Here is a 26,962-nt window from a genome sequence, read left to right on the forward strand (position 1 = left end):
GTGATCGCTGATCGGAGTAATGTCGCTATGAATGCCAGATTTGTGCAACACCTTATCAACTCGTGTCAGGAATATGTTGGGCTCACATGTGGAGCTTGGGATCTTGGGGGCAAAGGGGCGGTGTCGCGGTGTCGTGGTCTAGCGGTGGGAGTAGGATAAGATTTGATCTTGATCTTTCCTGTTATATTAGTTCAGGGTAGTTAGTGATAACAGAAGGACAGCAAAGTAAGCCTGGAAGTGTGATGCTGATTCCATCTTGACCAAATATCTCAAGTATGTAAAAATCTGGAGTAAATAGAGTCAAGCTCCCTCGGTCGCGTTTTCGTGGGGAAATTCACGGGGCCTCGGCACGGCCCCGGGGCCCGGAGGTTCACATGCGCCGGCCTATTTCATCATATAACCTCAACATCTTGCCCCATCGTTCTTTCAACCACGAAACCCATCCTATCATCAATATGTCGCTCAAGAAAGGTACGGAATTCTACTAGCGTCTATCATCAGCAACTCATCACTGACAACCACAGATTCCCACCCTTCCTCCGCCGCGTTTGACGTGATCAACCAGGTCCTTCAGGGTGATGAAGCTGGACGTAAGGAGGCTGTCGGCCAGGCCAAGGCCATCGTCGCCTTCAACATCAAGAACGCCGAGGGCAAGGAGGAGAGCTGGCATCTCGATTTGAAGAACAAGGGCGAGGTCGGCCACGGTGCTGCCCCAGCGGGCGGCAAGGCTGATGGTGAGATCGCATCCCCATAATCTCCAAGATCAGAGAACCTTCCTAACGATAATCTTGATATAGTCACCCTCACTCTCTCCGACGCCGATTTCCAGTCCCTCGTTTCCGGCAAGGCCAACGCTCAGCGCTTGTTCATGGGCGGCAAGCTCAAGATCAAGGGCAACATCATGAAGGCTACCAAGATGGAACCCGTCCTCAAGAAGGCTCAGGCTAAGGCCAAGCTGTAAAGATTTAGATACCCTACTCCTCTTTAGAGAAATTTGTACATGAACGTTTCCTTGAGTTCGAACTACTATCTTTCCCGACCGATGTCTTGTCAAGCATCGCTAGTATTCGTGTAGGATAATAACTCCTAAAATCCTGGCTGCGATGGCTTTCCATGGGACCTAGGAATCGTTCTCTGTTTCGTCTTTTTCTCCCTGTACGGAGTAGTCAGATACGATCTGTGATGCCAAGATCTTCTACTGGCTAGTATAAGCCCCTGACATCATCGGCCTGCGTTGACACATGCATCCGAATTGGTTTATCCGAAGTCGCAAGCACTAGTATCAGTTCATCCTATTACAAGGTAATTCATTCTAATGCTTATCATCTTCCTGAATGCTAATACAATCAGTACACCGAAGCTCTTTGATCCTCCTCGGTACTTTCCTCGTCACTTTCTGTTGTCTTTCGTTTCGCTTCCCACCTGAAAATAAATGCAATGCTAATGAAAAGCGCAGTGGCCACGAGGGTCAGACCCAGGTATAGCTTAGCTCCAATCCGCCAATTTGGAGCTTGTGATGTAGGGTAAGCAGCAAGAGGAAGAAACGCGCTGAATAGGTATGAAAAGAGCGTGCCTGTAGCAAAAAGGACCGTTCGGACCTGTGGTTCCTTTTCAAGATGTGCAGCAGCCCAAGCACAGAGAAGCATAGTCGATACCCTTAAAAAGGTTAGTAAACTTCCTTCATAGATGAGATAAGAAAAAGGAAAGGTACATACGCTCCGACATAGTTCAAATACCAGCCCGCCATGTAGAAACTTTCACTCGAAGGGCGAATGATAAGAATTATAAGGGATAGAACGTTGATCACCTGAACGACATGTTATTATCATCATTTCTCTTCATAAGGGAGCAAAACTTACTGCGTGGATGAGCAAGAATGGCAATCTGACACAAAAGTAGTCACTGAATCCACTAAACAATAGTTCTGCAACGAGCTGAATCGCTTGTCCCGCAATTGGGAGATAGTCAAGCATGGCAGTTGAGCTTGTCAATCAGTTAGAAAATTATGTGACTTTGAGATCGGGGAAAGCCTTACTATTTAAGGGTGCCATCCGAGTTGGTTAAAGACTCTAACCAGAGATTAAAGTAGTTGGAGGGCGTAGTGCCAGTACCAATTGACCAGGCGACTATATCGTCAGATGGTCATTCCGAATTAACATCTTCTTCATGAAAGTACTGGTACTTACTTGCAAACATCCACACATGCCAGAACTTAAAAGCGCGTAAGAAAGTCTTTGGCGTGATTCCAATCTGTGGCTTCCGACCAACTCGGCGGTTGCGGTCTTGAGCAATCTCTTCCCTGAAAATCAGTGATGGTGCTTCAGGAGGAAATCATGCATAACTTACCGATATCCCGAGCATTAAGATAGAACTTCGAAAATGGATTCTGGCGCTCAGGCTGTGATAGAACATTAGTCTCAATCTTGAGGGTAGAGTCGGGATCCATACAAAACCTGGCAAAACAAAAAAGGCGACGAGGGCCACAAAAATAGTAATGACGCCCTATCAAATCGATCAGAAAGTATCTCATTTAGATCATCAATGAACATACGTTGATGATAAATGCCCATCGCCAACCAGCCCGACCCAGAGCACCGTCAAGGTGGGTGGAAAGTCCTCCTTGCATAGAACCAGATAGCATGGCACCCACTGGCTGTGCAATATTGTATAGACTCATTCTCAGAGCCATCTCATGAGGCAAATACCATTGACTGAGATAGAATCAGCTTGATATTCCAATGTCTTCTAGGTCCAAATGGCAATTTACCTAATGATGGTGAAATAACCAGGCCAGGTTGCTCCTTCACAGAAGCCTATGAGGAATCGAAGCCCATACACCTAGATTATTATTAGAAATGCAATCCCATCATTGGGGTTTCTTTGCTTACCTGTTTATAATCGGTGACGGTCGATAGACAGCACGTCAAAATACCCCACATAACCTTGTAATGATGTTAGAATTTTTCACTTCAAGTTGGCAGAGATGGATTGAACATTTACCTCACAGGCAGGAAGCCAAACTGAAGGACCGATGTGTGAAATAATAATGCATGATGGATATAGCATCCCCATGTAACCGATACTGTGATCCCTAACATTAGCAAAAGTCCCATCACACGGCATGTGGAGGATTGACATGCTTGAAAAATGTGGTAAAATAGTTGTACTCGTTCCCAACAATGTGTAGGTCGTTTTTCATGCCCGACACGTATGCATTGCTCTTTTTAAAAGTCAGCTTTCGGAATTTCCGCGAAATATGGGGTGGATTAAGTACAATATTGGTCTGGTCAAGATACTTGAAGGCGTAACCCAAAAAAGCGACCGTCAAGAAGAAGACATCCAACCGCCACACCTAAGAGATAGTTAGCATATATCTCAAATAGACTCGAATCATAGATGAGAGCTCACTAAGGCTCTCTCCTCCTTTGGGTCGATGTAACTTGATGCCTCGACAGCAGAGATGACACCATCAGGATTCTTCTCGTCAGAGAGGCGCTGAGAACTCATTTTATAGTCATAAATCCCAAGTCAATGAGGAATTGTTGCAGAGCTTGTATCAGCTGGAAGATACAGATTTATGTAGTAAAGAGTGTTGACAGCCCTGGAAGTGGAGACACTATGGCATCAGCGGTGCAGACGAAGGCGTATGCGGACGTTTTTATCATATTGTTTTATCGAATTCTTTAAGGCCGCATACCTTAATATGCAATATGTAATAGCTTTTCTCTTATTTCTCAATGTTTGCAATTTCAAGCCTATTTTACATCCTATCATATCGCTAATTCTTCTTTTGAATGGGGTATTCCATTGCGAGCATCAATCTGAAGAATCCATCTAGCTTCAGATTGAGCTTAAGCCTTGATCACACCATTGTTACAGCTATGGTGGAAACTTGAACTCCTCACCTGAACTCAAGCGAAGTGCGGAGATGCCCCGAAAATAATTTCTAGATATGGACAAGTCTGAAGTATGCATATGTCTACCAGGAGAATACTAGCAGTTGAAAATGGTGTTGGAGTCACTGCCGGGTGTCTACACAGTATGTGCAGGGAGCTTTTGGTTCAATGTCCTAGGCATATCATTTTATTCGATTTTGCTTGCTGAAAAGACTTGAACTTGGGAAGTGATGCTTCATTTGTCCTCAGAGATATGATTATATCAATTCTATGAAAGCTCACAGCTCACAAGTCACTGACATGACCTTGTCGAGTGACACGTCCCTGCTCCAGCACGACAAAATAGTCCGCATCTTTCACAGCTTCGATCCGGTGGGCAATCGTGATTACAGTAGATAATCGAAGCTCTTCACGCACGATCTGCTGCATTTCAAGTGATGTTTCATGATCGATAGATGCTGTAGCCTCATCCAGGATGACAATCGGGCTCCGTCGGAGCACAGCACGGGTGAGCGCAATCAGTTGTCGCTGACCCTGACTCAGATTCCGACCACCAGCCTCGATATGGGTATCAAGCTTCCATCCATGACGACCACAAAGGCGCTCCAAAACCTCAGAGCACTGTTCATCTGAAAACTCTTCGGTGGGATCAAGGTTCAGACGAACACTGCCAGGGAATAGCACTGGATCCTGTGCAACAAAGGTGACCCTGGTTCGGAGTGCTTGGGTGTTGACGTTTGCGATGTTGATTCCGTCTATCGTTACACAGCCAGTCTCTGGTCTAATTACGCTGAGCAGGGAGACTGCCAACGTGGATTTGCCGCTACCAGTGCGGCCCACAATGGCTGCAGTGGATCCACCAGGGATTCGGAGGGAGACATCGGAAAGAGCAGGATCGAGGTGTGGTGCATACCGGATGGTGACGTTCTCAAAAGTGATATCGCTACCATAGATAGGCCATGCTGCCGGTGGGTCTACCGTTCCTGGCGGCTCTTCTTCGATGTGGAGTAGCTCATCAACACGTTCGACTGAGACGAAGTCCATCTGCAACTGGCCATATTGTCTGCATAGACTGTGAGTGGAGTTCACAAAATTGTTCGCTGCAAGCAGTACAAATGCCATCAGTCCAGGGGTGGTATCTGTGTATAATGCTATGGCCGTAAGGCAGAACGTCGCAGCGGCGGATAGGCATTCGAATCGACTCATAAGCCAAGCCTGGAGAGACCAGTAGAAGTGATCCATTCCTTGGAATTTATCAACAACGGATATGACACGAGTCTGGAATCTTTCTTGAGCGCGGAAAGCGCGAACTGTGGTCAATCCATGAAGAAGTTCTCCAAAGTTGGACATGAGTGGCGACAGGGATACCATCTCGAGTCGTCTAAGACTTTGTGACGTCGGTAGGAACCGCAGGAAAATGAGTACAAACGTGAGAGTGAGGGCCAAGGAGAAGACAAGAAACAATGGGGTAGCGCTTGCGATGACCATTATCGAAGACACCCAGGTGATGGCTACGAAGGCAATGCCTTGAAACTGTTCACTGATATTGCCATCTACTACTCCAATGTCTGAAGTGAGACGGTTCATCAGTCGCCCGACCGGGGTGACATCGAAGAATCGAAAGTTCGCGTGGCTAACCCGTGAGATGACCTGCCGGAAAAGTCTCTTGCCAGCATAGTAGATAATCGCTAGCATCAATAATTGGGAGATGAGCATTGCGACTGCCTGGAAGGAAGCAATAGCAAAGAATAACCACAGCCATGGATGAATATCGTCCCGGGGATCAGGTAGTCTATCCAGTGGGTCCTGAGGAAGCACGTAGGCGTCAATGCTAGATGCAGATATTAAAATGGAGTCCCCAAATGGAGCTTGGTTCCAAACTGAAGGACCACCAAACGTCGACGAGGTACGATTATAAGCTTCACCCCATCCCTTCAGAAACCATGTTTCACCCACAGACGTAAGTCGATAGACGGTTATCACAAACACAAGAGTCAACCACCAGCGATACTTTCCAGCCTTGATATAAGTCCAGTAGACGCGAGCTTTGACACCCCATTCCGCGCGGTGTTCCTCTTCAATGAACTTGTCTGGCACCGCGTTTGCATGGTCCTCGAGATTTGTCTCCTCCGCTCCGGCCTCAGAATCCCGGTTGAAGATGCCTGCCAGATGACCAGTCTCTTCAATTGAACTAGAGATGGTCTCTTTGTCAAGAACAGTGACGTGGCCTTCGTTTATTTCAATGATTTGATCTGCAATTCCTTGAACCAGAGCCGTGCGATGTGTCACAACAATCACAGTACGGTTTACCATCAAGGGGCCTGTCAAACACTTTCGCACCACATACTGGGCTGTGTTGTGGTCCAGCGCAGATAGTGGGTCATCAAGTACTAACACCCGAGATGAACTGTACACTGCGCGAGCAAGGGCCACACGAGCCTTCTGTCCTCCCGAGAGACCAATTCCATTCTCTCCCACAAAAGTCAAATCGCCATGTTTGAAGTTTGAGAGATCTGGAAGAAGAGCGCAGACTTCCAAAGTCTGCTTATAGCGAGCCTCCTCATAAGGAGCCGAGAACAGGATATTATCGCGGATGCTCATACTTTGCAACCAAGGCGTCTGTGCACAATATCCCATCTGCTCATTTGGAGTATGAGATTTGCCACTCAGAGTGTCGAGTTCGCCCAATAATGCTTGCAGAAAGGCAGTCTTACCAGCTCCTACTTTCCCAACGACCACGGTGAGGCCTTGAGAGATCGTCACATTCACATCACTAAGGACCGGTGTCAACTTTCCTGGCCACGCAAATGAGCAGGATTGCAATTCAAATTTCATGTCACCTAATTGAGTCTCAGTTGGAACATTTGCCTTGTCTGGCTCGGCCATGAAGTCCTCAATTCTACCGAGAGCAATATAGGCGTTGATCAACCTTGTGATTAGGCTAGGCAGGTCCCGTAGTCGCCCTTCTAACATACTGAAAATTTGCAGTGCAGGGAAGATTATATCAATTCGCAAGCTATGTCCTGCAAGCATTGTGTAGGCATATAAAGCGATGACTGGGAACACACCACTAGAGAAAGAATTGACAAATCGGATAACAAGCTGCCACAGGCTAGTTATTACTCGTAAATTCAATTCATGTTGCCGAGCATCCATGACTTGTTTGAGCCAATGATTGTGCCATCCATACCAACGCAGATGCCGAATCGCCTCCACAAACTGTGATGTAATCTGTAGGCGTGAATCTGTTGCGGCCCGCCTGGTCTTTTCCCATTTGAATAGATACCGGGTAATCACTGCGTTGGTCACTTGGCCAACAATGACCGCTAGAACACCAAGAAAGCAGGACGGTCCAAAGAGTTTCCAGACAAGACCCACGGCGATGAATAATCCAACGGGGCCATCGATGAGGGCATCAATTTCCCAGAATCGTTGTGCCACTTCATATACATCTCCTCGTAGAAGATTAAGAATCTTGCCCATAGAAGCAGCCTCTTTTGCTTTTGTGGGCTCCTTTTTGCCTCTCCCTGGAATGAGGCGTCTCCAAAAACCGACTTTAACCGACGAAGACTCCGTCTCTTGTGTCGACGTGCCATTTCCATTGGCATTCTCTTCACCGATCGGGCCTTTCTTGGTCTCGATTTGCAACCCGACAACGTTCTTCCTTGATAGCGCTTTTTCGTAGACCATCATAATAAGTTCACCTCTAGATCTTTCATAGCTGCGGCGACCATACCAAAGACTCAATACTTGAGCCTGTGCAGCAACCAATCGGATAACTAGCCAGAAAAAAGCATAGGTCAATGGGACTCTTTTGGGGCCTGTTGTATTCTGCATCGCCTGCAGCAGCTGTTGTAGCAAGATCGGATCTGAGAATGAACAAAACAGTTCCAGGAAGGAAATGAAAGATATTATGAAAACATCTAGGATGTTTGCCTTCAGCACTCTAGCAAGAACTGATCCCTTCATGTGACGAAACTTGTCATGAAGGCGGCGATGTTGGAATTCAAAGCCAAGACGCCAGACATCGGGCTCATTCAACTGTCGGTCTCTTCCAACGAATATGAGAGGTGCCATCCACGAGACAGTCAGGAATTGCCATAGCCGAAGATTATCTTCCGGGCTTCGAAGCTCATCTGATGGCGTTTGGCCCACGGCACTGATATCAGACACTGGCAGCGATGGGTTTCTGAATGGCATCATCAAGATTGTGCAACAGGCGGCAAAAGCCGCGGTGGCAGAAATGTAGCGCGCGATCAGTTTAAATCCGGAGTGGGCATCGGATTGAACTGCCAGAATTGACTCGACGATGAAAGTGAGAGTGAAATATCCCAACAGTGCGATGGAGCATGCTCTTGGACGTTTGGCTATAATCAAAGCACATCCGGCGAACTATTTTTTTTGTCAATCATCAATTACCTTTTAATCTGAGCTCCGCTCGGATGAGAACTTGAACTTACCCATGATGCGGCAAGTACCAGCGATGGAGCATCAACGCTCAAAGGAAATGATTGTGTAACTTCCGTGGATAATCCAATAACTCCACATGTTAGAAGAGCAATAGTCCACTGGAGGGATCGTTTTGCTCCCTCGGCAGCGATATCTGGTCGTTCATCCCATTCGGAAATAAAAGGACGCATCCATTTCGGGCTCCATCGTCGAAACAGTGGATGAAAGATGTGACATATTAATATGAGCAAAGCCGCACTGGCGGGAATGATCGCAATATAGTTTAATGCGCACGGGGATAACCATGCGTTTCTCGCGTCCTAGATTGGTCAGTGCCGCCCGATGCCGATGTAAGGAGCTTGTTTAAGGTCTTCGTACCCAGAATTGGCGACAACCGTGCCCGGCGTCTTCAAATAAAGGAACTTGGTTCATGGTTCAATCCATGGAGAAATGAAAACAACAGGTCAACTTGAAGTCAATGATGTCCAGGTGAGTCAATGGAGGATCTGATACGTTTCATTTCATTCCAGACGCGGGGTGTGGGAACAATGATCCTCCGGTGGACACCGCAATTTACTAAAAGCCGCAACGCCGCATACCAACCACCTCTCTAGTATTTAGTATGGCAACCACATGTGCAAGTGCAGAACTCAGTCCACCTTTTTTTCAAGAAAAGTATGTGGTTATTTTAACAACTGAAATGGGAGAATTCTACTAGATTGGTCATGTGAAAATATCAAACTTGAGCCTCTCCGGCTGGGTTGCAATTCAGTAAAGACCGACGACGACACTATCACTATTCCACCCGGGCCACCACTATTCCATGCCAGTAATTATCTTCCGACTAGACTTTCTTTCCCGTCAAATAATCCAAAGCATCCATTATTGAAGTCAAGCTTCAGATCTACTAGTGCCAGCCACCACCGTAGTATGGCCCATATGGGTGCCAGGGGTGTCCCCAATAGCCTGGTCCCCACCACTGGCCATTTTGGCCATTCTGGCCGTTCTGAGTGTTGGCTTGAGCCTCGTCAGCCCGCTTTGTCATGTCTATAGTCGAGTGTTTAGCTGCTTGAATCCAACGTAGATCTACTCGATGCAAGTGCATACCTGGCTGAGCGTCCGGGGCAGGGACAGCGAGGGCAACGCCTGCTAGGCCAATGAGAGCGAGAATATAGTTGAACTGCATGATGTCGGTGTAACTAAGTATTGATTTAAGAGCTATGGGATCGTTAGTATTGACTGTCTTCTTCTATCTGGAAAGGACTTGGGACATTTCAATATCAAGTGGTGGATCCTACCGATTTAGTCTGAAAGCTGGGTTGTCGAAGTCTCTGTTTTCGATTTCTGATATCTTGGGACTTGATCTGGGAGATCATGGTCTTTTATACCATTTTCTTTTCCATGTATTTCATATGAAGGAGAACATTTCCTCGTCCTGGTCAGACATTGAAGTCATCATCTGAATATAACCTCCGAGACTTCAGAATCAAAGCCAGTCACAATGTCTCCTCTAGTCCGAATTTTATTGTCCCTGCTCTTTTTGATGTCATTATTCTGAAATTTCTCCATGCTACTACGTCAAACAAGTAGCTCATTGGGCGTGAGCGATTATTGAATCCCAAGTGGACATGGCATCGAGTCCTGGGCACCTTCAGTTTTTGAATTTTCCCTAGGTACGAGGTTTCACCAGCTTTTAGATATTATTTTATTATTCACTACATCATTATCTTGCACTCTCAGATGGCATGCGTAGCAGCAAGAGATAATACTTCTCAACTTTCGTTATACTACGCCTTCGGGGAATTTTGATACTATAATCCAGAAAATTTTAATACAACCTTCAAGTTGAGATTTTGGCTCAAGCTACTGCCCATTGCTCTACTTATTCTTAGGTTTGTAAAGACTCCTTCCGGATTTATTTCAGTGTTCCAGAACTCTCCTTCAAATCTTGTATAACTCAAGAATACGAGTACTAGTCTTTTCTCGGTATACATCCACATGGATATGAGAGAATTTTGCATGTATGCATCAAAGCGATTTAGATTTCATCCATGAATCCTCATTCACGTAAATACTTCTTGATCAAATTCGATCAAGTAGTAGAAACCTCGATCGCATGAATTATGGCAATCATACAGACTTGGACCAGGTTAATCAGAAATAGATGGATGCACCAGGCGATTGATTGTTAGGTCCCCCGTGTCATACTGTCAGATCTTTACTGAATCCGAATGATACTGCTGTGCATGTATGTATGCTTTTTAGCAATTACATCCCTGAGAAGCCTTGCAATATTATGCCTGTTTCTTGGAAGCTCCAAAGGTTGCCATTCCATTGGCTCATGGGCATGCTGCATACATGCAATATCTGGTCTAGATTTAAGTTCTCTGCAAGATCGCCACTTGCTTCCAATGTTCAAAATGTTTGAAAATTTGAAGACTGAAACATCGATCGCTAGTCTGGACTGAAAGTACTAGGTACGAGTACCTTCACAGATTGTCAACTAAGGTTCCATGGAATACTGTGACTTCGAGTTTTAACATTTACCTCGATATACTCGAGTATATTTCGAAACAGAAACCACTAATCATAATACACTGAAGATATTCGGTGAGAGGCATGCACCTCAAGAATAACGACGGGCATAAGCTCAGAGAGCATGAATCGTCATTTGGTACTAGTACTACTTCCATAAGACAAAAGGATGAGAACAGAATTCTGACTGGGCATAGTAAATTCTCTCCAAGGACCAAAGCCATTGGAGCACTCGGCCTTAGGTCTGGATACCCATGAATTGAATTGAATCTCCCAAAGGTTTAGAGGCAAACTTGAAGTATAGTTTATGCCATCTCTTCCCTGTAAAAGCAGCTGACAGGTTACATCTCAAAGTATTCCAGGATTCCAGCAACACCCTGGGCCTTCGGAGAATGGCAAATTTTTCAAACAGGGATAGGACTCGCAAGAGTCAAGAGTCCTAAAACAAGTTAAAAAATGGCAAATGCATTTGGTGGACTCGCGACGCCACCAGCAACCTGGTTTTCGTTAGTTAGGCATTAGACCGATAATCACCAATCTGATAGGACAAAACCATACCTTAAGTGGCATACTGGACAAGAAAAAACTATATCTCCCTGTAGTCTTACAGTGAGCAGAGAGCTTCTCTAAATCAAACATCTCCCCGATTGGTGTGCCCCATCCCGCTAAGACCCATTCGTGGAGATTGAAATTTGGATCCGCATGACTGCCGCGGATCGGAGCTCGTTCAAAGCTCGGGGCATCTCCGCCCACAGCTGCGAACTGGTGTTCCCAGAGCCATCGCAGCATACCCTCGGTTGCCTCGACGCCATTGAAATCTGGGGAGGGCCGATTGGGCATGTCTCTGCGTTGTTGCTCAGTCAACTCATTGTAAGCTGCAGTAAATCCACTGCGGATCAATAAAATGTCTCCTTTTCTGAACTCAAGTTTGTGGTCGATCACAACTTGTTTGATTTGTTCCAGGGTAATAGCCTCGGACTCTAGAGCTGACACCGATATGGAGTTGGTTGAAGCCCAGTCGGCGAAATCCAATAAAACACCACGACCCGTCATACCACCGTGTTCAACAACAGCTGTCAAAAGCAAGTCAGCATGAACTTTCAATCTCAGATTTTTCATAGTCACTCTTACTATGAAGACCTATCACATCTGAACTCTCAATTTCTTCTGTTGTGTGTCCATTGTAAAACTTTCGCGCCTTCTGATTAGCTGTTCTTCATGGTCAGCTTTCATGAATTGATTCTCACGGTGTCACAAACTGACCATAATGTCTGAATCCATCCCACTGAGATGAGCCTTGACTATTGAAAGTCAAGATATCATCGAAAACACAGTTTGGATGTCGAAGTACAAGCTCTTGTTTGAAGGGGTTGCGGTTGAAGCTTGGAAAAGAAGGCATGCTAAGCAACCAGTCAATTGAGATGCGAACACCCGTTTTGATTTCCTTAGCAGCCTCAACAATCACCTCTGGTGTCAACAAATTCAAAGTGCCCAATTCATCATTAGGGCCGAATCGTCCCCATGCATTCCCTGGAGGTCCATTAGGATCCAGGGGAAGTGCTTCAAATGGGATTGATGTTGGATCTTGGTTTGCTGACATATTAAATCGTCTCAAAATTATCGAAGAATTTAAGTACAGCCCCAGCTACTGGAAATACGATTTTAGTTAAATAGATCAGTGCTAACCAACATTCGGGATATCTTTGGCCTCTTTACCCGAGTCATAGCCCCGCCTTGAACTTATACCCCACACTCCACTCCCCGGCCGGATTCATTTCCGGTGATGAAGAGTCGTTTTCCGGCATTCTCTCCGTGGAGTCAGAGATCTGAAAAATCGAGGTCTTCATATTCAAATTGACTTGCTTGAGCGGTGCACCTAGAGTATTCCAGGTATGCTATTTTAGGAACGCCAAGCGTCTCTGATGTTTGTGTGTTCAAGTGGATGTTTCTTTGTGCTTCAACATTTGAAAGCATAAGATGAGGAAGGGAAAATCAAAGAACACATTAATACAAGCGATTGCCCAAGAATATTTCCTTCAGTAAACCCTGATGACTTCATTCTTTTACTTTACTTTGTATCTTCCATTTCTCATTATACATATTAATGACCTGATACCCCATTTTGTCTCATGTTCAGGTGGCCTTGATCAATTGACTCTGGCTAGGATCAAGCCAAAAAGAGCTTGACGACTGAAAGAAAATACTGTACAATTTTCGGAAAATGTCTGCAAAAGGTAGTGCTTATCACTTCAAGAAATGAGAAAAAACTGACATTCATATGCTCAACTGCAGAGACAAAGTCTAGAATCGCATCTCAAAAGCTTCATCGTCTCGTGAGAATAAGAATTCGAGCCATAAAAGAACTAAGCCTCTTGATAATTGGTCAAAGCTACCATCCGGATGGAGCATCGATGAGCCTGATCTCGATCCACGTGATTTAGATGCTCAGATTCAAAGATGTAGAGAAAGAATTAAAGAAAATATAATGCCCTATATCTTTGAGATTAGACTAAAGGTTTTGGAAGAGGCCAAGGCCGATCGAGAGTGAGCTATCTTAACAAAAATGTGGAAAAGTTTACTGACGGATTTATTAGAATGCTGACTGCGCCATATAAAGATAAAGAGCTTAGTTGGGATGCTATTCAACGAATGGAAAATCTCAAGGGATTAAGGTCTGAGCTATATGAGAAAGGTGACATCTTCGAGGAGCTTCCCAATGTTGAAGCTATTCTAAATGAATATGAATGTGGGGATTTACAGATGAATGGCCAAATCACTTATTGGTCTCGTGGAAAAAAGATCTCTAAGAAGGAGAAGTTTGATTGGGATGAGTTCAAGGCAGTCAACAGGCAACACAAGGGGTATAAGGGATTCTGGGTTGAAGGGGTAAGTCGGATTTATGAAATTTTCTAAGAGAAGCATACACTCTAACTGATATCAAGAGAACCTCACTCGGACCAACTTCGGTAAACGCATTGAAAACCGTTTGTTCTACTGATAGAGACGGACAATATGTTGTATGTGATTGGTACTTTCCGAGCTCATATTTCACCAGATCCTCTAACCTGCCTAGAGCTCCCCCTTGTTCTTCGACTTGGTCAAGATCTCGACATCAAGTACGACCCGGAGATTGAATTCGATTTCATAGACGACGCCGGTTGTGGACCAATAAAAATCTACTCAGATGACATGACACTCCTACAAGGTCCACGGGTGGCAAAGGGACTTGACTCTCCGTTTCCACAGATCATGGGGTACGAGTGTATGAAGACTGCAGATGGGTCCATTAGCTACATCCTAGCTATAATGGTTGATGTCAATATCTACAACGCGCCCAAAGACGATCCGGACCGGCAACTGATGATCCCATCGTGGGTCCCAGCAATGGCTCTTGTGGATCGAGGGAAATCAATAGGTCCAGCCGGTCCAAATGACAGATTAAGTGGTCGATGGATGCGATACTCGCTCTTCACGGCAACTGTACCAGGTCTATCTCAATATTTGTATATCAGTTCAAGCAAAACAGGGCTGACGGAGAAGGATATGATACATAAGGTCGACCCTAAAGATATCAAGCCAATGCCACTGGTCCGTACCAGTCATATTTCTGCTCATCGCAGACGTATGTCTTTGGAGAATAAGTCGAATGGATGATCTGGGTCGAGTACCAGTATGCAAGGAGAAAGGTCATTTACTAGATTTATTACATTAAAGCGAAAAATAAATTAATATCAAAAGACTTAATCTGAGCATTTAAAATCGAGTTTGATTCTTATGCAGATTTAGCTTATCAAGACTTGATCAATTCATCCGAAAATGTTATATTGAAAAGAGAATTGCGATTGGGAAGTAATCGCGGGCTGTCCGCCCTATAGAATTGAAATGAAATGCAGTTTTGCGGGTCTATCCAAGAAAAATGGTGCGTATAGCAAGTTGAAGTGTAACAAAATATGACAAGAAAAGTCAAAGAAAAATACTTAAAGAGTGAAGTATGCGATGGTACCACCATAAATCGCCTCGTTATCACTAGCAAGTGCAATTGATGTACCACTCTCAACAATCATGTTGGTCACTCCCACGGTGTTGAGATTGTAAACCGTCAAGCCGCTGTTGGTACCCTCAATACTGAAGATCTCGCTCTGGCAGGTGTCCGATGGGAAGTCTGAACAGGTGGTGCTATAGTTATCGAAGAAGCTGTACAAGCCAGCGCCGTAGATGAGTATGTTTGTGCTGTCGAGAATGCGAAGACCCAAGGCGTCGCAGTTACCTGAAAGACAGGTGCTGTAGTCTGGGTCGAAGAGAGTGGCATTTGTGGGGTATGGGCCGTTGGCGGCATCTGGGTCTGGTTGGTAGTATCTAGAAAAGGAGGTTAGCTGGGTTTCCCGGATCTGAAAATATTATCCATTCCGACTTACGGTGTTTCTGTTTGGATAAAGCCCGCCACGACCGAAGTAGCGCCAGCAAACTCGTATTGGTAGAGGGCGTGGTGCTCGACAGCAGTTCCGTAGCTAGATAGATGTTAGTGAGAAGACAATTATAAGACTTGGAGAGAATGAACATACAGCCAGATATTTTTTCCTTCAATCAGAAGACCACGACCAGAATAAACGGAAACGCGAGTGTTGTCAGGATCATCAATGTCGTGGTCCGCTGTCCACAGCCAGTTGTTCTCCATGTATACTCCGCTTGCAGAATTTGTGATATGCATAGACATGTACGCGACCTCGCAGGTTGCGGAAACAGATGCTGAAGTAGGGCACTGGGCGACCTGTTGGTCTGAGCCATCAAATCCACCAATGCGGGTATGGACATCCCACATTCCAGATCCCAGATCAGCTGCGAGGTTCCACTCGATTAGGACGGCGCCGGGCGTAGACCCTTGCGTGCTGATAATCATATCCGACCATTCAATTGAGCCAGACTCTCCGGACTTGCCAACCTGAACAACAGGGATAGGAGTTGACATATCGGCAAAGGTACTTCCACTGGCCATGATTACTGGGTATGCTTCTCCAACAACCCGCACGCCAGGAGGGAAGTAAATGGTATTCGTAACCTTGTAAGTTCCCTGATCAAAGAAGACAATCGAACCAGATGAGGCGGCCGATGTCAGGGCAGCGTTTATGGCAGTAGTGTCATCGGTAGTACCATCACCAGTAGCACCTGCACTTCTGATGCTCACGAATGAAGATGTGGGTGATGCGGCATACTGAGGCTTCGATTTGGTGTAATAACTTGTGGACCCGCTAGCCAGTAAAGCAGATGGGCGAGTTGGTGCAGTGAAGCTTCCCTGGAAGTTGGTGGGACCACTGGGAGCATACTTATGGCCCTGGCCCCAGGCACTGATAGTAGTTGATCCTGATGATCCAGCGAGAACTGTACCACTAGGTCCCTCCACAGCAACAGAGACATCTTCGAGAGAAATATTCTCCAGAATGAGACTGCCATTAGTCGACGAGGAGGTCTCCCAGGCAGTGGTGATGAAGGTGGAACAATCAGAGATGCTGCTATCAAGAACATTAACGGAGCCGACCAACTGATCACCAGCACCGCCATTGTTGATGGAGATCGCAGTGGTACAGTTCTTGATGGTCAGACCTTGGTAGGTCCAACCCCAGTTCCAAATCTGAGAGATAGCAGTCACAGCATTATTGATAGTCAGGTTGCGCATGGTAAACTGTTGGTTACCAATATTTGCTCCATACAAGCCACCAGTGGTGACGATGTCATTCAAGAAACCGCCGGATCCTGTGGAATTTGTCAGCGTTGATTCATCGTATGAATTGATAGATTACATCTCACCATTCTCAATAAAGAGACCCTGATGTTGAGTTCCCGAGTCCGAGCTCATGATAATCTCAACATTCTGGATGCTAGTAGCTTGTGCAGTAGGCCAGTGAATACCTGTAGCAGAAGTTCCAGCCGCAATATTCGTCAGGTCCAACTTCAAATTCCGAATTTGTCTAAAAAAGACATTTGTCGAAGTCCATCCTTGATCTCCACTGCTCTGGTATTGGTCTCCATCAATCAAGCCCAAGCCTGAGAATCCCGAAGTGGCCTTGATCACAGGAAGGTCGTTCGGGTTACCGATGATCTGGGTAAAGTAGTAGTCGATGATGGAGGTCGAGATCAAATAAGTTCCAGCAGGGAAGTATACAATCGCAGGGGTGGTGGTCGACGTTTCTCCGCTGGATGGGCCAAAGCGACCTCCAGAGCTGATAGCTGAATTGATGGCTGCAGTGTCATCGGTTACACCGTCGCCTTTGAAATTTGTTAGCCATTGCATTCACGTGGAACGAGGGGTTTGCTGAGTACATACCTACAGCACCGTAGTCCTTGACATTACGGAAAACAGTATAGTCTGATGGGTTGGTGTTGAATGCCGCGATTCCCTGGTGCGCAATATCTGCCAGCCAGTATGAAGCCTCATCGGACTCTGTCGCGTCTGTATTGATCGATATATCCACAGAAACATCAAGGGATGCTGCAGGAGAAGGAATGTGCAGGCCCGAGGTTTTTGATTTTTTGTCGTATGGCGCATGAACTGCGCGATTGAAATGAGCGTCTCGATGTGCCTTAGCAACATGCCTTGTGTCTACCACATGGGCATGAGCATATGCAAGCAACGAACAGTAGGAGAGTAAAGAAGGAAAATGCATGTTGACACCAAGCTTTCTCTTGAGGAGCCTTAGTGGAGCGGGTCAATGATTCAAGTTCTTCAGAGGACAATCCTCCAGTCTTATAACCACCCAACTTTGCAGGTTCGCGAACAGGATTGATGTGATGTATGATACGGAGTAAACCGTCCTAGTTCACTCCGTGCTACGCGCGTGTCATCATCCCAGCTGGGGGTGTGGAGCAAGAGAGCGCATGGCCTCCACACCCAGGTGGTCTTTGTTTGGGCCGCCACACTCTTAGAACTGTTTATAGAATCCTACCCCGGAATACAACTTGAAACGGATAAATATATTGCAAATGACCCTGAAATAGGAGCATGACTGAAAGAATGAAGCAGTCAAATCTCCGCTAAGGATTCAGGTTGTCACGCTGGACGGACTACCTCATGATCTGGGTGGAAAGGATTGGAATCAACAATGCCGATCCTGCCCCACGGAGGGTGGATAGTTCTCTGTGCCCCTGACGATACATTGGCGCCTCGCCAATAGAGGTTAGTATTCTTTGAAGAATCACATCATATTGATGATCCATTGGGACTAGTCTAGCGGAGTTAATCGAAAAGCGGAAAGGAATGTGACTAGCTGCAGATTTTATTGCCGCCACCAAATAAAGAGAAATGCGACTCAGGGGTCATGTTTAGTGTCACAGGGAGGAGTAGATGAGTAGATAGAAGGGCGTATTATGCCTACTATACTCCATTCCAAATGCTAATTTCTCAACTTCAAGTTGAAAAACTTGAAGATTCTTGAATGATTTTCTCCCCACCCTTAAAGTGCTCAGAAAGCGTATTTTTCTACCAAAAACAGGGTGGGTCATCTGAAGACTGTGCTTCCCGCAACTCCTCTTCTTCTTCTTGGTCTCCCGATTGGTGTACTCAAATAATCACCAGCTACAATCACTCCAAGTTAGGTTAGAGGTAGGGCTACGAGTATCCATTTCAAGTTTGTGTGTGAACAGAAGAATTTGGATCTGAATACATACCAAAATACCAAAATTGGCTGCCCGATCATGAATCCACCTGGTCTCACCATAGTTTAGAAATAGCATGCAAGCGCTCGTGGCTGATGGTGACGAACGCTATGTTCCATTTGGCGCTGGAACAAATGAACGGGAACCATCAAACCTGCAGACCAGTAAGTATTTGAAACATCATTTAAGCACATCTAAAATCTCTGGCGATTAAAATTGTCCAGATCGTACTCCATAGTTGAAGTTGGAAACGACCCGCTACCAAGCATCCACAACGTATCAATGTATGGGATCTGGTTATGAACATTTGAAGCAAGGAAAAATAAAATAAAATAAAGATAGATCAATCATGATCCACTTGGACATGATTCCGGATTCCCTTGTTTCGATAGATGTCTAGGAGCCTAGGACATCTGGAGTTTCTTAAAACAATGCAAAAGGGAATTTCCAGTTGTAGTCAATGTTTCTATTGACACACCCACGTTGAGACAGAACCAGAACCACATCCAAGGTTGGCTCCAGGTTGTCCTAAGACCAGTTGACATAATAGCACCTGGACATGGTCTCCTCGTGTTATCAATTTTCGGGTTTCTACTAGCTTCTCACTAGCAGGCACCCAAAGCAGCCCGGAGTGCATATCACGAATCCCCCCTGGGCAGGGAGTTGAAATTTGTATTGAGTAGAGATTCATGTTGGAGCCTGAGATTGTTGCCTTACCTCAAGTGCTAAGAAGGTTGTAGGCCTACCCAGGTGGGTGCAAACATTCCAAGCTTGGAAGTTTGCATTAAACTTGGTTCCCCACTTGAGCACTGCTGGTCTCCATTGATGCCTTAGGGCTCAGGAGTACTGTGTGGTCATCAACTTGCCCAGGTGAACGTCAAGACCGCAGGGCGCCAGTCACCTCAGGCTAGTACTAGTATGTATATGCCAGTGTTCATCATAGTAATCAAGTGCTCGGTTGGAAGGTTGGTACTGCACATGTGCTGTCATAATGTCGAACTCCAGGGCTTCCACTGGCAATGTTGAACGTTTGAACTTGAATGGATTCGATAGTAGTACATATATCATACTACATATATCTTGCGAGTGACTACTGGCATAACTTGGAGCTACTACCCAGGTAGGTACTAGTACTAAGGGCCAAGGATAAACTTGAACGAGAATGGCAAAATGAGATTTGAATTTTTAAAGGATTCCTCCGATAATAATCAGCCGAGCACTAGAATCCATTTATCGTTCAGCTTCGTAGTTTGTCACTGGGATGCTTCAACCTCAAGTACTTGTGCACGGAACCTCGGGAATACGCAGCCTACAGGCTTAAGGTGGAAATTTCCTGCAACGTCATGAGGGGTTATCTTTCTTAGTCTGCTTGGAAAATCACACTTCATCTGATGCAAATACCACCAGTTCCAATATTCTGATCTTAAATGAGATGACCTTGCGTACATAGGCGCTTTGATCACTCCCCACCTCAGGTTGTTGTTGCCAAGAAATACCACGTGACCTGGATTTTTCTGCGTCGATGTTCTTGCCTCCAGGTGTTTTCCGCGACCAACAAAAAAAAATAAATTCCAAGACCAGGGTCACTTCTTTCTTCAACCTCCATCCCCCTCTTAGAGAAGCTTTTCTTTCTCCCCAAGAGAGCTTGTCTTACCACTTCACATCCCCTATCCCTTTACATTTGACCCTGGTGACTATCCGAAGTCAGCTTGCGCGACGGGTCGCGATTAAGTCCGTGTCAAGCCCACGCCATATCATACTCCACTCCTATCGAGTCCGTCCCACTTGACAATAGAGTTACCTTTATTCCTACTCCATCGCGTCATTCGAAGTCGCCGTGAAAGCCGTTTGCTAGAAATCCCCTCATTGTCAGGGAGTTTGGAAGCCCACCTGACCTCCAGCACATCCGGAGGCTCGAGGAAACCGAGTGTCGTTCGTCATCGAAGCGCAAACATAAAGGTCGAAAATTTGATTGTCGATTGACAGGAGCTAAAAGCTCATTCGTGTTTCGAAATCTGGAAAGTGCTGTCGTGCATGTCCAGATTCCAATCGAAAGATCGTCATCGGTCTTGAAGAAGGGGTGCATCTAGTTCCTCGCGATTTGCCATTGTGCATATTAAGCTTGGAACATCCTTGGACCAAACCTAATATCTACCGCTGTAGATGTCGAAACGCGGGGCGGAAGGTCCGCATATGCGCAGAGAAGAATACAACATGAACGGGATGCCTGGTACCCCAGACGACAAGCCCCAACGGGCAACAGCTGCTCAGCTGGCAAGCAGAAAGTAAGTGAAACGTTCTTTTACGAGACTTGAACCGAGGAGGGTTGGCATATTAGCATACTGGGAAGGACAATCAAGACGTGATCTTACGTCGCATGGTGGCAGTGAATTGAATATATTTGCCCTATCTGGATAAGATAAGTTTTTATGGTGAAGGAACACATCGTGTTGAGATAGGGCAATATTGGGTTTCAGTTCGAGAACTCGTGTCGCCGTCGCTGTGATCGTGTTGTTGTTGTTGTTGTCGTCCGTCCTTCCAACCTACTTTTTTTACTTCACTTCACCTCACCTCTCTTCTCTCCTTTGCCCCTCCCCACCCTTTTGTCTACATTGCCCTTGAAGTGTGTACCCCTTCCCCCCAAACCACTTCTCCCCTCTGTCGCTTTTTGGCTTGTTTCGTCTGTTTTGTACTGTTGAGATATCTAAACGCAAGCCCTCGAGCGAGTTGACTGACAACAACGACCATAGAATCAAGGACGTTCGCAAGCGCCCGCGTCCTACTACGGCTGCTCCAGCCGCTCCAGGTTTTTCTTCAGGATTCACAGCTCCGACAGATCAACCGGCCGGGTTCTCTTTTGGGCAGAGCCAGAGCTTCCCTCCAAGCCAGCCTGCGCAAAGTAATCCAGCGCCGTTTTCATTCGGGGGTAGTAGCCAACCGAGCTTCAACTTTACTGGCTCATCTTTTGGCAGCACCGACTCTGCCCCTTCAACTAATCCGTTTGCGAGTAGCTCCTTCGGTGCCACTATCCCTCCTTCATCCCAACCCGCACAAAGCACGGCATTCTCATTTGGTGGAGCGGGAGCTGGCGCAAGCCAATCTACTCCTCAACAAACCTCCTTCTCATCCGGCGTGTTTGGCGGCCAGCAGAATCCAAGCTCGACTACTGCCAGCAACCTGTTTGGCCCGTCAGCTGCGAACAATTCCAGCGCCAATCCCGTCGCAGATTCGATGCAAATGTCCCCTGATTCGAAGCCTAAGAATTCTGCTTTGAACCAAACATCCTTCCAGAATCGAAACATCTTTGGTAACTCGGACGCATCCAGCACGCCCAACGTGTTTGCCCCTAAGCCATCTGCTACGCCAGCTGTATCTACACCTTCACAGGCATTCGGAACTTCCTTGCCACCAACAACTACCCCATCTCTCACTTCGGCCCCTTCGACGATCTTCGGATCATCAGCTATTAACTCCATCTCGGCTGCAACTTCTACACCTGCAAAGCCATTTGGCTCACTTTTCCAATCCACCCCTTCAACTTCTGTGCCCTCTGAGTCCGAGAAGAAAGACGCCCCCGCAATGGGTGCTACTACCGGATTCTCATTCACTCCAGTGACATCCAAACCCGCTGAAAAGGAAGTGAATGCTGGGTTCTCATTCACTCCGGTGACATCCAAACTAGCCGAACCAAAAGAAGTGAATACTGGGTTCTCATTCACTCCGGTGACATCTAAACCAGCTGAACCAAAGGAAGTGAAGGCGGCCCAAGATTCAACTCAACCCAGTCCATCTCTCTCTTCCATTTTTGGAAGTACTCCTGCCGCCTCACCAAATCCTTTTGCGCCCAAGCCCGCTGAGCAGTCAGCACCAAGCAACATTTTTGCACCAAAGCCTACAGAAGATACTTCATCCAACAAATCTTCCCTTCCATCAGCCTCAGAAAAGACGGCTGCAGCACCTACCTCTCTATTTGGAGCCTCCGCTTCACAGCCAGCGGTCTCTAGCCTTTTTGGCTCTTCGTCTGCACAAGGTTCGCAGAGTAACATCTTTGGACAGAGCCCAGTTACCAACGGATCCACTGCAGCCCCTCAGAAAGCTTTTGGTAACATCTCTTCTCCTAAGCCAGCTGCGGAGCAAAAAACCTCCGCCAACATCTTCGCACCCAAACCAGCTTCAGCTGAGACCCCAGCGGCATCTGCGTCATCCAGCTTCAACATGTTTGGACAGAAACCCGCCGTGGACCAGGGATCTGCAAAGAAGGAATCCGTTGGAAATATGCCACCATCTACACCCGCCTCATCCGCTCCTGGCAATGCATTCTCGTCCGAGAAAGCCGCAGAGCCTGCACCAGTGACTTACGCCGACGGCCGCCCCTTGAATATTTTTTCTACTCTAAATCCCGGTGGCCCCGGAGCCCCTACGGCAAACCCGCATAACTGGACACCAAAGCCCGGCACATACAAGGCGCCAGTTGTGAACGGCAAACCCTACGGCGATATTCCGATGCCTAATTTCCGCGATCTGTCCCCAGAACTTCAGGATGAATGTGAACTTATGTGGAAGGTCCGCACCCTGGACCAGTCTTTCAAGGCGCAGATTGCCGCACTTGAACCTGGAGAGCACCTGTTTGATAACACTATTCTCTTTTACATGAGAGTTCGCTGGTCGCTTGGTCTTCCAGTTCAGAAGCGACCGGAGCACATGCCTCCTGCCACACATCTCTATACCCATCCCGAGGTCCCAGTTCCCCCTAAGAAGCAGCATCCAGCAACAGCTGAGGTGCAAGCTAACGGCAACACCAACGGCACCAAAACTCCTGCAACCTCTAGCCTTTTTGCAAAGCCATCTTCTGTTCCTACGAACAAGAATGATGCTACGGCCGTTTCTTCCCCAAAGCCACTGAACTCCGCCGCTCCTGCCCCTAGTGATTCTGCAGCTTCTTCTGCAGCTCCTAAATTTGCAGCCCCTACTACAACTCCCACATTCACTCCTCCCGCAGCTCCTGCACTGCCGAAATTTGGCAGTGGTTCTGGCGGCGACTTCATGGCGCAATTTGCGAAGAAGGCAGCTCAAAGTGCGGCGGCAGAAAAGGCTAAGCGCAAAGCGGAAGATTTCGATTCTGATGAGGACGACGAGGAAGAATGGGAACGTCGCGATGCCGAGGAACAAGAAAAGAAGCGCGCAAAGATTGGCGTTGCAACTGGAAAGAAGTCTGTGTTTGTTGAGGGCAAAGGGTTCCAGTTGGTTGATGATAATGAGTCTAAGCTACCTATGGTAGCCCCTGCTGCGTCTACCTCTATGGAGAAGTCTCCTGCAGCCACTCAATCACCCGCTCCGTCTTCGGCGCCATCCCCGGCTGCCTCGATATTTGAATCATCCAGTCGTCCTCTCACAAACTCAGAGAATATCTTTGGTCGCATCACTGCTACGCCTCAACCTGCAGATGATTCAAAGGACAGCGATGCATCTGATGACGAGGACAGGCCTACTTTGTCCAAGCGTCAGGCTTCAGAAGAGGCTTCGGAAGATACGGAAGCATCTAAGCGAACTAAGACCGACGATCTCTTTGCTCGAATCAAATCCCCAGCTCCTACACAGGAATCGGCGTCGGCTACTTCCAAGGCCAATCCATTTGGGTCTATCAATACTTCTACTTCCACTTCCTTCGGAAATAACTCCCTGTTCGCAGCAACTCCCACTGCAGCAACTCCATCCATGCTCGCCGCAACATCTTCGCCTGCGCCGACCCCATCCGTGTTCTCATCCACACCTGCACCGGTTCCATCTCCATTCGGAGCGTCTACATTCGGAGCATCTAAGCCTGCGGCGAACTCAACCCTGTTTGGGGCATCTACATCCACGCCAAAACCGTCCATGTTTGGAGCGTCTACTACAACCGCGCCAAAGTCAAACCTGTTTGGAGCGTCCACTACACCCGCGCCAAAGTCAAACCTGTTTGGAGCGTCCACTACACCCGCGCCGGCTGATAACACCTGGAAGCCAAATTCGCCCATCAAGTTCTCTGGTGCCGAGACCTCTGAGAATAAAACCACCGAAAACAAGACTACTGAAAACAAACCCACTGAAACCAAACCCGCCGAGCCCACCGATGAAGAACTCGGTCCCGGTGCTTACTTCAACTTGGCAGAAACAGCCGGTGGAGAAACAGGCGAAGAATCCGTCTTCCAGTGCCGTGCTCGTGCTTTCAAGCTCGCTAAGGGTAAGGGCTGGGAGTCCCAGGGTACTGGATTTGCGAACCTCCTTGTGAATCAGAGCGGTCGTGCCCGAATCGTTCTCCGTGCGGACCCAAGTGGCTCTATCATCCTCAATGCACTCCTCAAGAAGGAGATCGAATACAAATTCACCAACAAGAATTCCGTTCAGTTCTTCGTCCCCCAGGCAGGTGGCGACCCTGAGCAGTGGGCTATTCGTGTTAAGGTGGAAATCGCCCAGTCCTTCCATGAGAAGGTCGAGGCCATCAAGAACTAGATGTTGCAGTTTTTTCTTCCCCCCCAAAAGCCCCCAATTTCATCGTGATTGAAAAGTGAGGCTGTCAAAGTCCACTAGATCTTTTACTTCATGTACTGTACGATATCATCATCGGAGTTGTTCATCATGTTGCCCTTTTTCTCTGCCCTTTCTCCAGTTTTTGTTCTTGCCATATGCATCTGGCGAAAATGTTTTCTTTCCCCGGGTTTTATTTTTACATTTCTTTTGCAATTGTGTACTTAGCTGTTTGGATGGCACATCGCCATTGAGCTGTGCAATTGCATCTAATGACATCTGTCCGGGAATGTCCGCTTTTTACAATTCGAAACTTCCAGTTTTATAGTAGCTTCTTTAGTTTCATGTAGTAAGTAAGCTATTATGGACCTTTAGCCAGATCTCTAGTGAATCCCTCTGTAGTGTTTTACCGTTAGACTTCAAGTCATTATTGTGGTCATGATCCTTCGAAATTTGGTCAGCATGCCAGAACCTCATGTGGGCCACACAAGTCACCGAGTCACTGGTTGCTACAATATTGCACCTAAGCTTGGGGATCTCACTACAATTAAAAGTATACAAAGCAAGTAAAAGATCTGTGGAAGAAAAAAGGTATTTTTATTTTAAAAAGTCCCGACCGAACCCCAAGTTTAACATGGAATCATAGAAGCGAAGACAACGACAAGGGGCACCTCATTTAAGCGTCATCGACGTTGGTGGTGTGCAGACCCTTGGGGTCCTTGACGTTGACAGCCTGGACGTGGGAGTACAGACGCTCCTCAGCACCCTCCTCGTCGTTACGCTTGCGGGAGATGCGAACGCGGAGACGGAAAGGAACACCCTTGATACCGGCCTCCCAGACCTTCTTGTTCAGCTGGGGGTCGAGGCGAACGTCCTTGGTGCCCTATACGATTGAAGAACACAAAGTTAGTAATCGAAATCATACGCGAGTCACAGACCGTGACCGCGATAAACTCCGGCTCCCAATGGAAACCGGAGGAGAAAGGGGATAGTAAAAAAAAAGACTTACCATAGCACGCTCGGCGAAAGCACGGATCTCCTTGATGGCACGAGGAGCACGCTTCTTGAAGCTAACACCGTGGCACTAAATTCCCAAAAGAAGTAATAATCAGTCTTCCGCCCGAATGCCATCTTGTAGAGATCAAGCTCTGCGATGTTTCTGGTTTCGGCCATAGAGGTGGACTTCATCAAACTAATTCTTCTTTTGTGTTTTCTGTTCTTTCTGGATTCCAATTCCCGTTTATAGGGAATGGAAAGGTCAACTGCAAAATTGTATTTCAAATTTTCACATGTTGAGACGAGTTAGTTCTGCGGTTTCCCACAGATCCTATTTCGAGAGGTCTGGCATGGATTCTAAGTTGAGTAGATAAGAGAGAATTCCGTATAGGAATTCCGACCCATCACTCAACTTAAAATTGCCATGCGACAAGACAACCCTCCAAAAAAAACCTCTCGAAGAATTTTGATAACCGCGCTCCCATTTTCAGGGGCGAGGCGTTCTCTGTCCAAATCCAAGTATTGTGCCTCCACAGATCCTTCACAGTCTCGTCGAAGGTAAAAAGGTTTCGGGTTCGGGTTTCAACATACTCTCTTGTGCAGGTTGATGGTGTACTCGCGGGTCACCACGTCGGCGATAGCCGAACGCTGCTTCTTGCCGGTCTGCTGGACGTTGGACATCTCTGCGACGGTGTTAATTGTGTGTAAAAGGGAGGAAATGTATGGGAAAAAACTGACTGATGGGTTCGGTGTCGACTGTGGGCGGATGGTTGGTCGATGAGTGGAAATTCACGATTTGTGGCCGCGGGATTGATTGTGGCTCGCTTAAGGCTGTGGGTGGACTGTGATTGGTGGAGAACCACCTGACTAAGCTTGTCCCCTTTCCGCCATGGAATTAAGGTGTAAAGTAAATGCCTGATCCGTCAGGCACCAAT

At 46.8% G+C, this 26,962-nt stretch overlaps 9 protein-coding genes across 9 annotated transcripts; 3 read left to right on the top strand and 6 right to left on the bottom strand.

Annotated features, from left to right (window-relative positions):
- Positions 1-455: 455 nt before the first annotated feature.
- Positions 456-961, top strand: N7483_004936 (SCP2 sterol-binding domain-containing protein; the record flags this gene model as incomplete). Its single annotated transcript, XM_057088373.1, has 3 exons — positions 456-471; positions 525-734; positions 798-961. 3 exons carry the CDS (start codon positions 456-458, stop codon positions 959-961), a joined length of 390 nt encoding a protein of 129 aa, XP_056948202.1.
- Positions 962-1,666: 705 nt separating this feature from the next.
- N7483_004937 (uncharacterized protein) lies at positions 1,667-3,507 on the bottom strand (the record flags this gene model as incomplete). The annotated part of the gene is made up of 11 exons (XM_057088374.1): positions 1,667-1,807; positions 1,860-1,983; positions 2,036-2,126; positions 2,187-2,294; positions 2,347-2,398; positions 2,449-2,502; positions 2,552-2,711; positions 2,768-2,838; positions 2,889-2,942; positions 3,119-3,352; positions 3,409-3,507. 11 exons carry the CDS (start codon positions 3,505-3,507, stop codon positions 1,667-1,669), a joined length of 1,188 nt encoding a protein of 395 aa, XP_056948203.1.
- Positions 3,508-4,181: 674 nt separating this feature from the next.
- On the bottom strand, positions 4,182-8,777 carry N7483_004938 (uncharacterized protein; the record flags this gene model as incomplete). The annotated part of the gene is made up of 3 exons (XM_057088375.1): positions 4,182-8,288; positions 8,357-8,665; positions 8,724-8,777. The coding sequence occupies 3 exons, from the start codon at positions 8,775-8,777 to the stop codon at positions 4,182-4,184; spliced, it is 4,470 nt and encodes a 1,489-aa protein (XP_056948204.1).
- Positions 8,778-9,252: 475 nt separating this feature from the next.
- N7483_004939 (uncharacterized protein) lies at positions 9,253-9,531 on the bottom strand (the record flags this gene model as incomplete). The annotated part of the gene is made up of 2 exons (XM_057088376.1): positions 9,253-9,392; positions 9,453-9,531. 2 exons carry the CDS (start codon positions 9,529-9,531, stop codon positions 9,253-9,255), a joined length of 219 nt encoding a protein of 72 aa, XP_056948205.1.
- A 1,798-nt stretch (positions 9,532-11,329) lies between these two features.
- On the bottom strand, positions 11,330-12,480 carry N7483_004940 (cyclase family protein; the record flags this gene model as incomplete). Its single annotated transcript, XM_057088377.1, has 4 exons — positions 11,330-11,377; positions 11,439-11,953; positions 12,012-12,089; positions 12,144-12,480. 4 exons carry the CDS (start codon positions 12,478-12,480, stop codon positions 11,330-11,332), a joined length of 978 nt encoding a protein of 325 aa, XP_056948206.1.
- An 885-nt stretch (positions 12,481-13,365) lies between these two features.
- N7483_004941 (uncharacterized protein) lies at positions 13,366-14,534 on the top strand (the record flags this gene model as incomplete). Its single annotated transcript, XM_057088378.1, has 3 exons — positions 13,366-13,424; positions 13,475-13,766; positions 13,956-14,534. The coding sequence occupies 3 exons, from the start codon at positions 13,366-13,368 to the stop codon at positions 14,532-14,534; spliced, it is 930 nt and encodes a 309-aa protein (XP_056948207.1).
- A 323-nt stretch (positions 14,535-14,857) lies between these two features.
- On the bottom strand, positions 14,858-17,539 carry N7483_004942 (glycoside hydrolase family 55 protein; the record flags this gene model as incomplete). Its single annotated transcript, XM_057088379.1, has 5 exons — positions 14,858-15,236; positions 15,296-15,388; positions 15,443-16,628; positions 16,683-17,141; positions 17,200-17,539. The coding sequence occupies 5 exons, from the start codon at positions 17,537-17,539 to the stop codon at positions 14,858-14,860; spliced, it is 2,457 nt and encodes an 818-aa protein (XP_056948208.1).
- A 3,202-nt stretch (positions 17,540-20,741) lies between these two features.
- N7483_004943 (uncharacterized protein) lies at positions 20,742-25,016 on the top strand (the record flags this gene model as incomplete). Its single annotated transcript, XM_057088380.1, has 2 exons — positions 20,742-20,812; positions 21,278-25,016. 2 exons carry the CDS (start codon positions 20,742-20,744, stop codon positions 25,014-25,016), a joined length of 3,810 nt encoding a protein of 1,269 aa, XP_056948209.1.
- A 691-nt stretch (positions 25,017-25,707) lies between these two features.
- Positions 25,708-26,708, bottom strand: N7483_004944 (60S ribosomal protein eL31; the record flags this gene model as incomplete). Its single annotated transcript, XM_057088381.1, has 3 exons — positions 25,708-25,914; positions 26,041-26,115; positions 26,619-26,708. The coding sequence occupies 3 exons, from the start codon at positions 26,706-26,708 to the stop codon at positions 25,708-25,710; spliced, it is 372 nt and encodes a 123-aa protein (XP_056948210.1).
- Positions 26,709-26,962: the final 254 nt, after the last annotated feature.

Source organism: Penicillium malachiteum (assembly GCF_028827825.1).
Source record: "Penicillium malachiteum strain IBT 17515 chromosome Unknown utg000002l:1.0-8849297.0:1.0-8852440.0, whole genome shotgun sequence".
Classification (NCBI taxonomy): domain Eukaryota; kingdom Fungi; phylum Ascomycota; class Eurotiomycetes; order Eurotiales; family Aspergillaceae; genus Penicillium; species Penicillium malachiteum.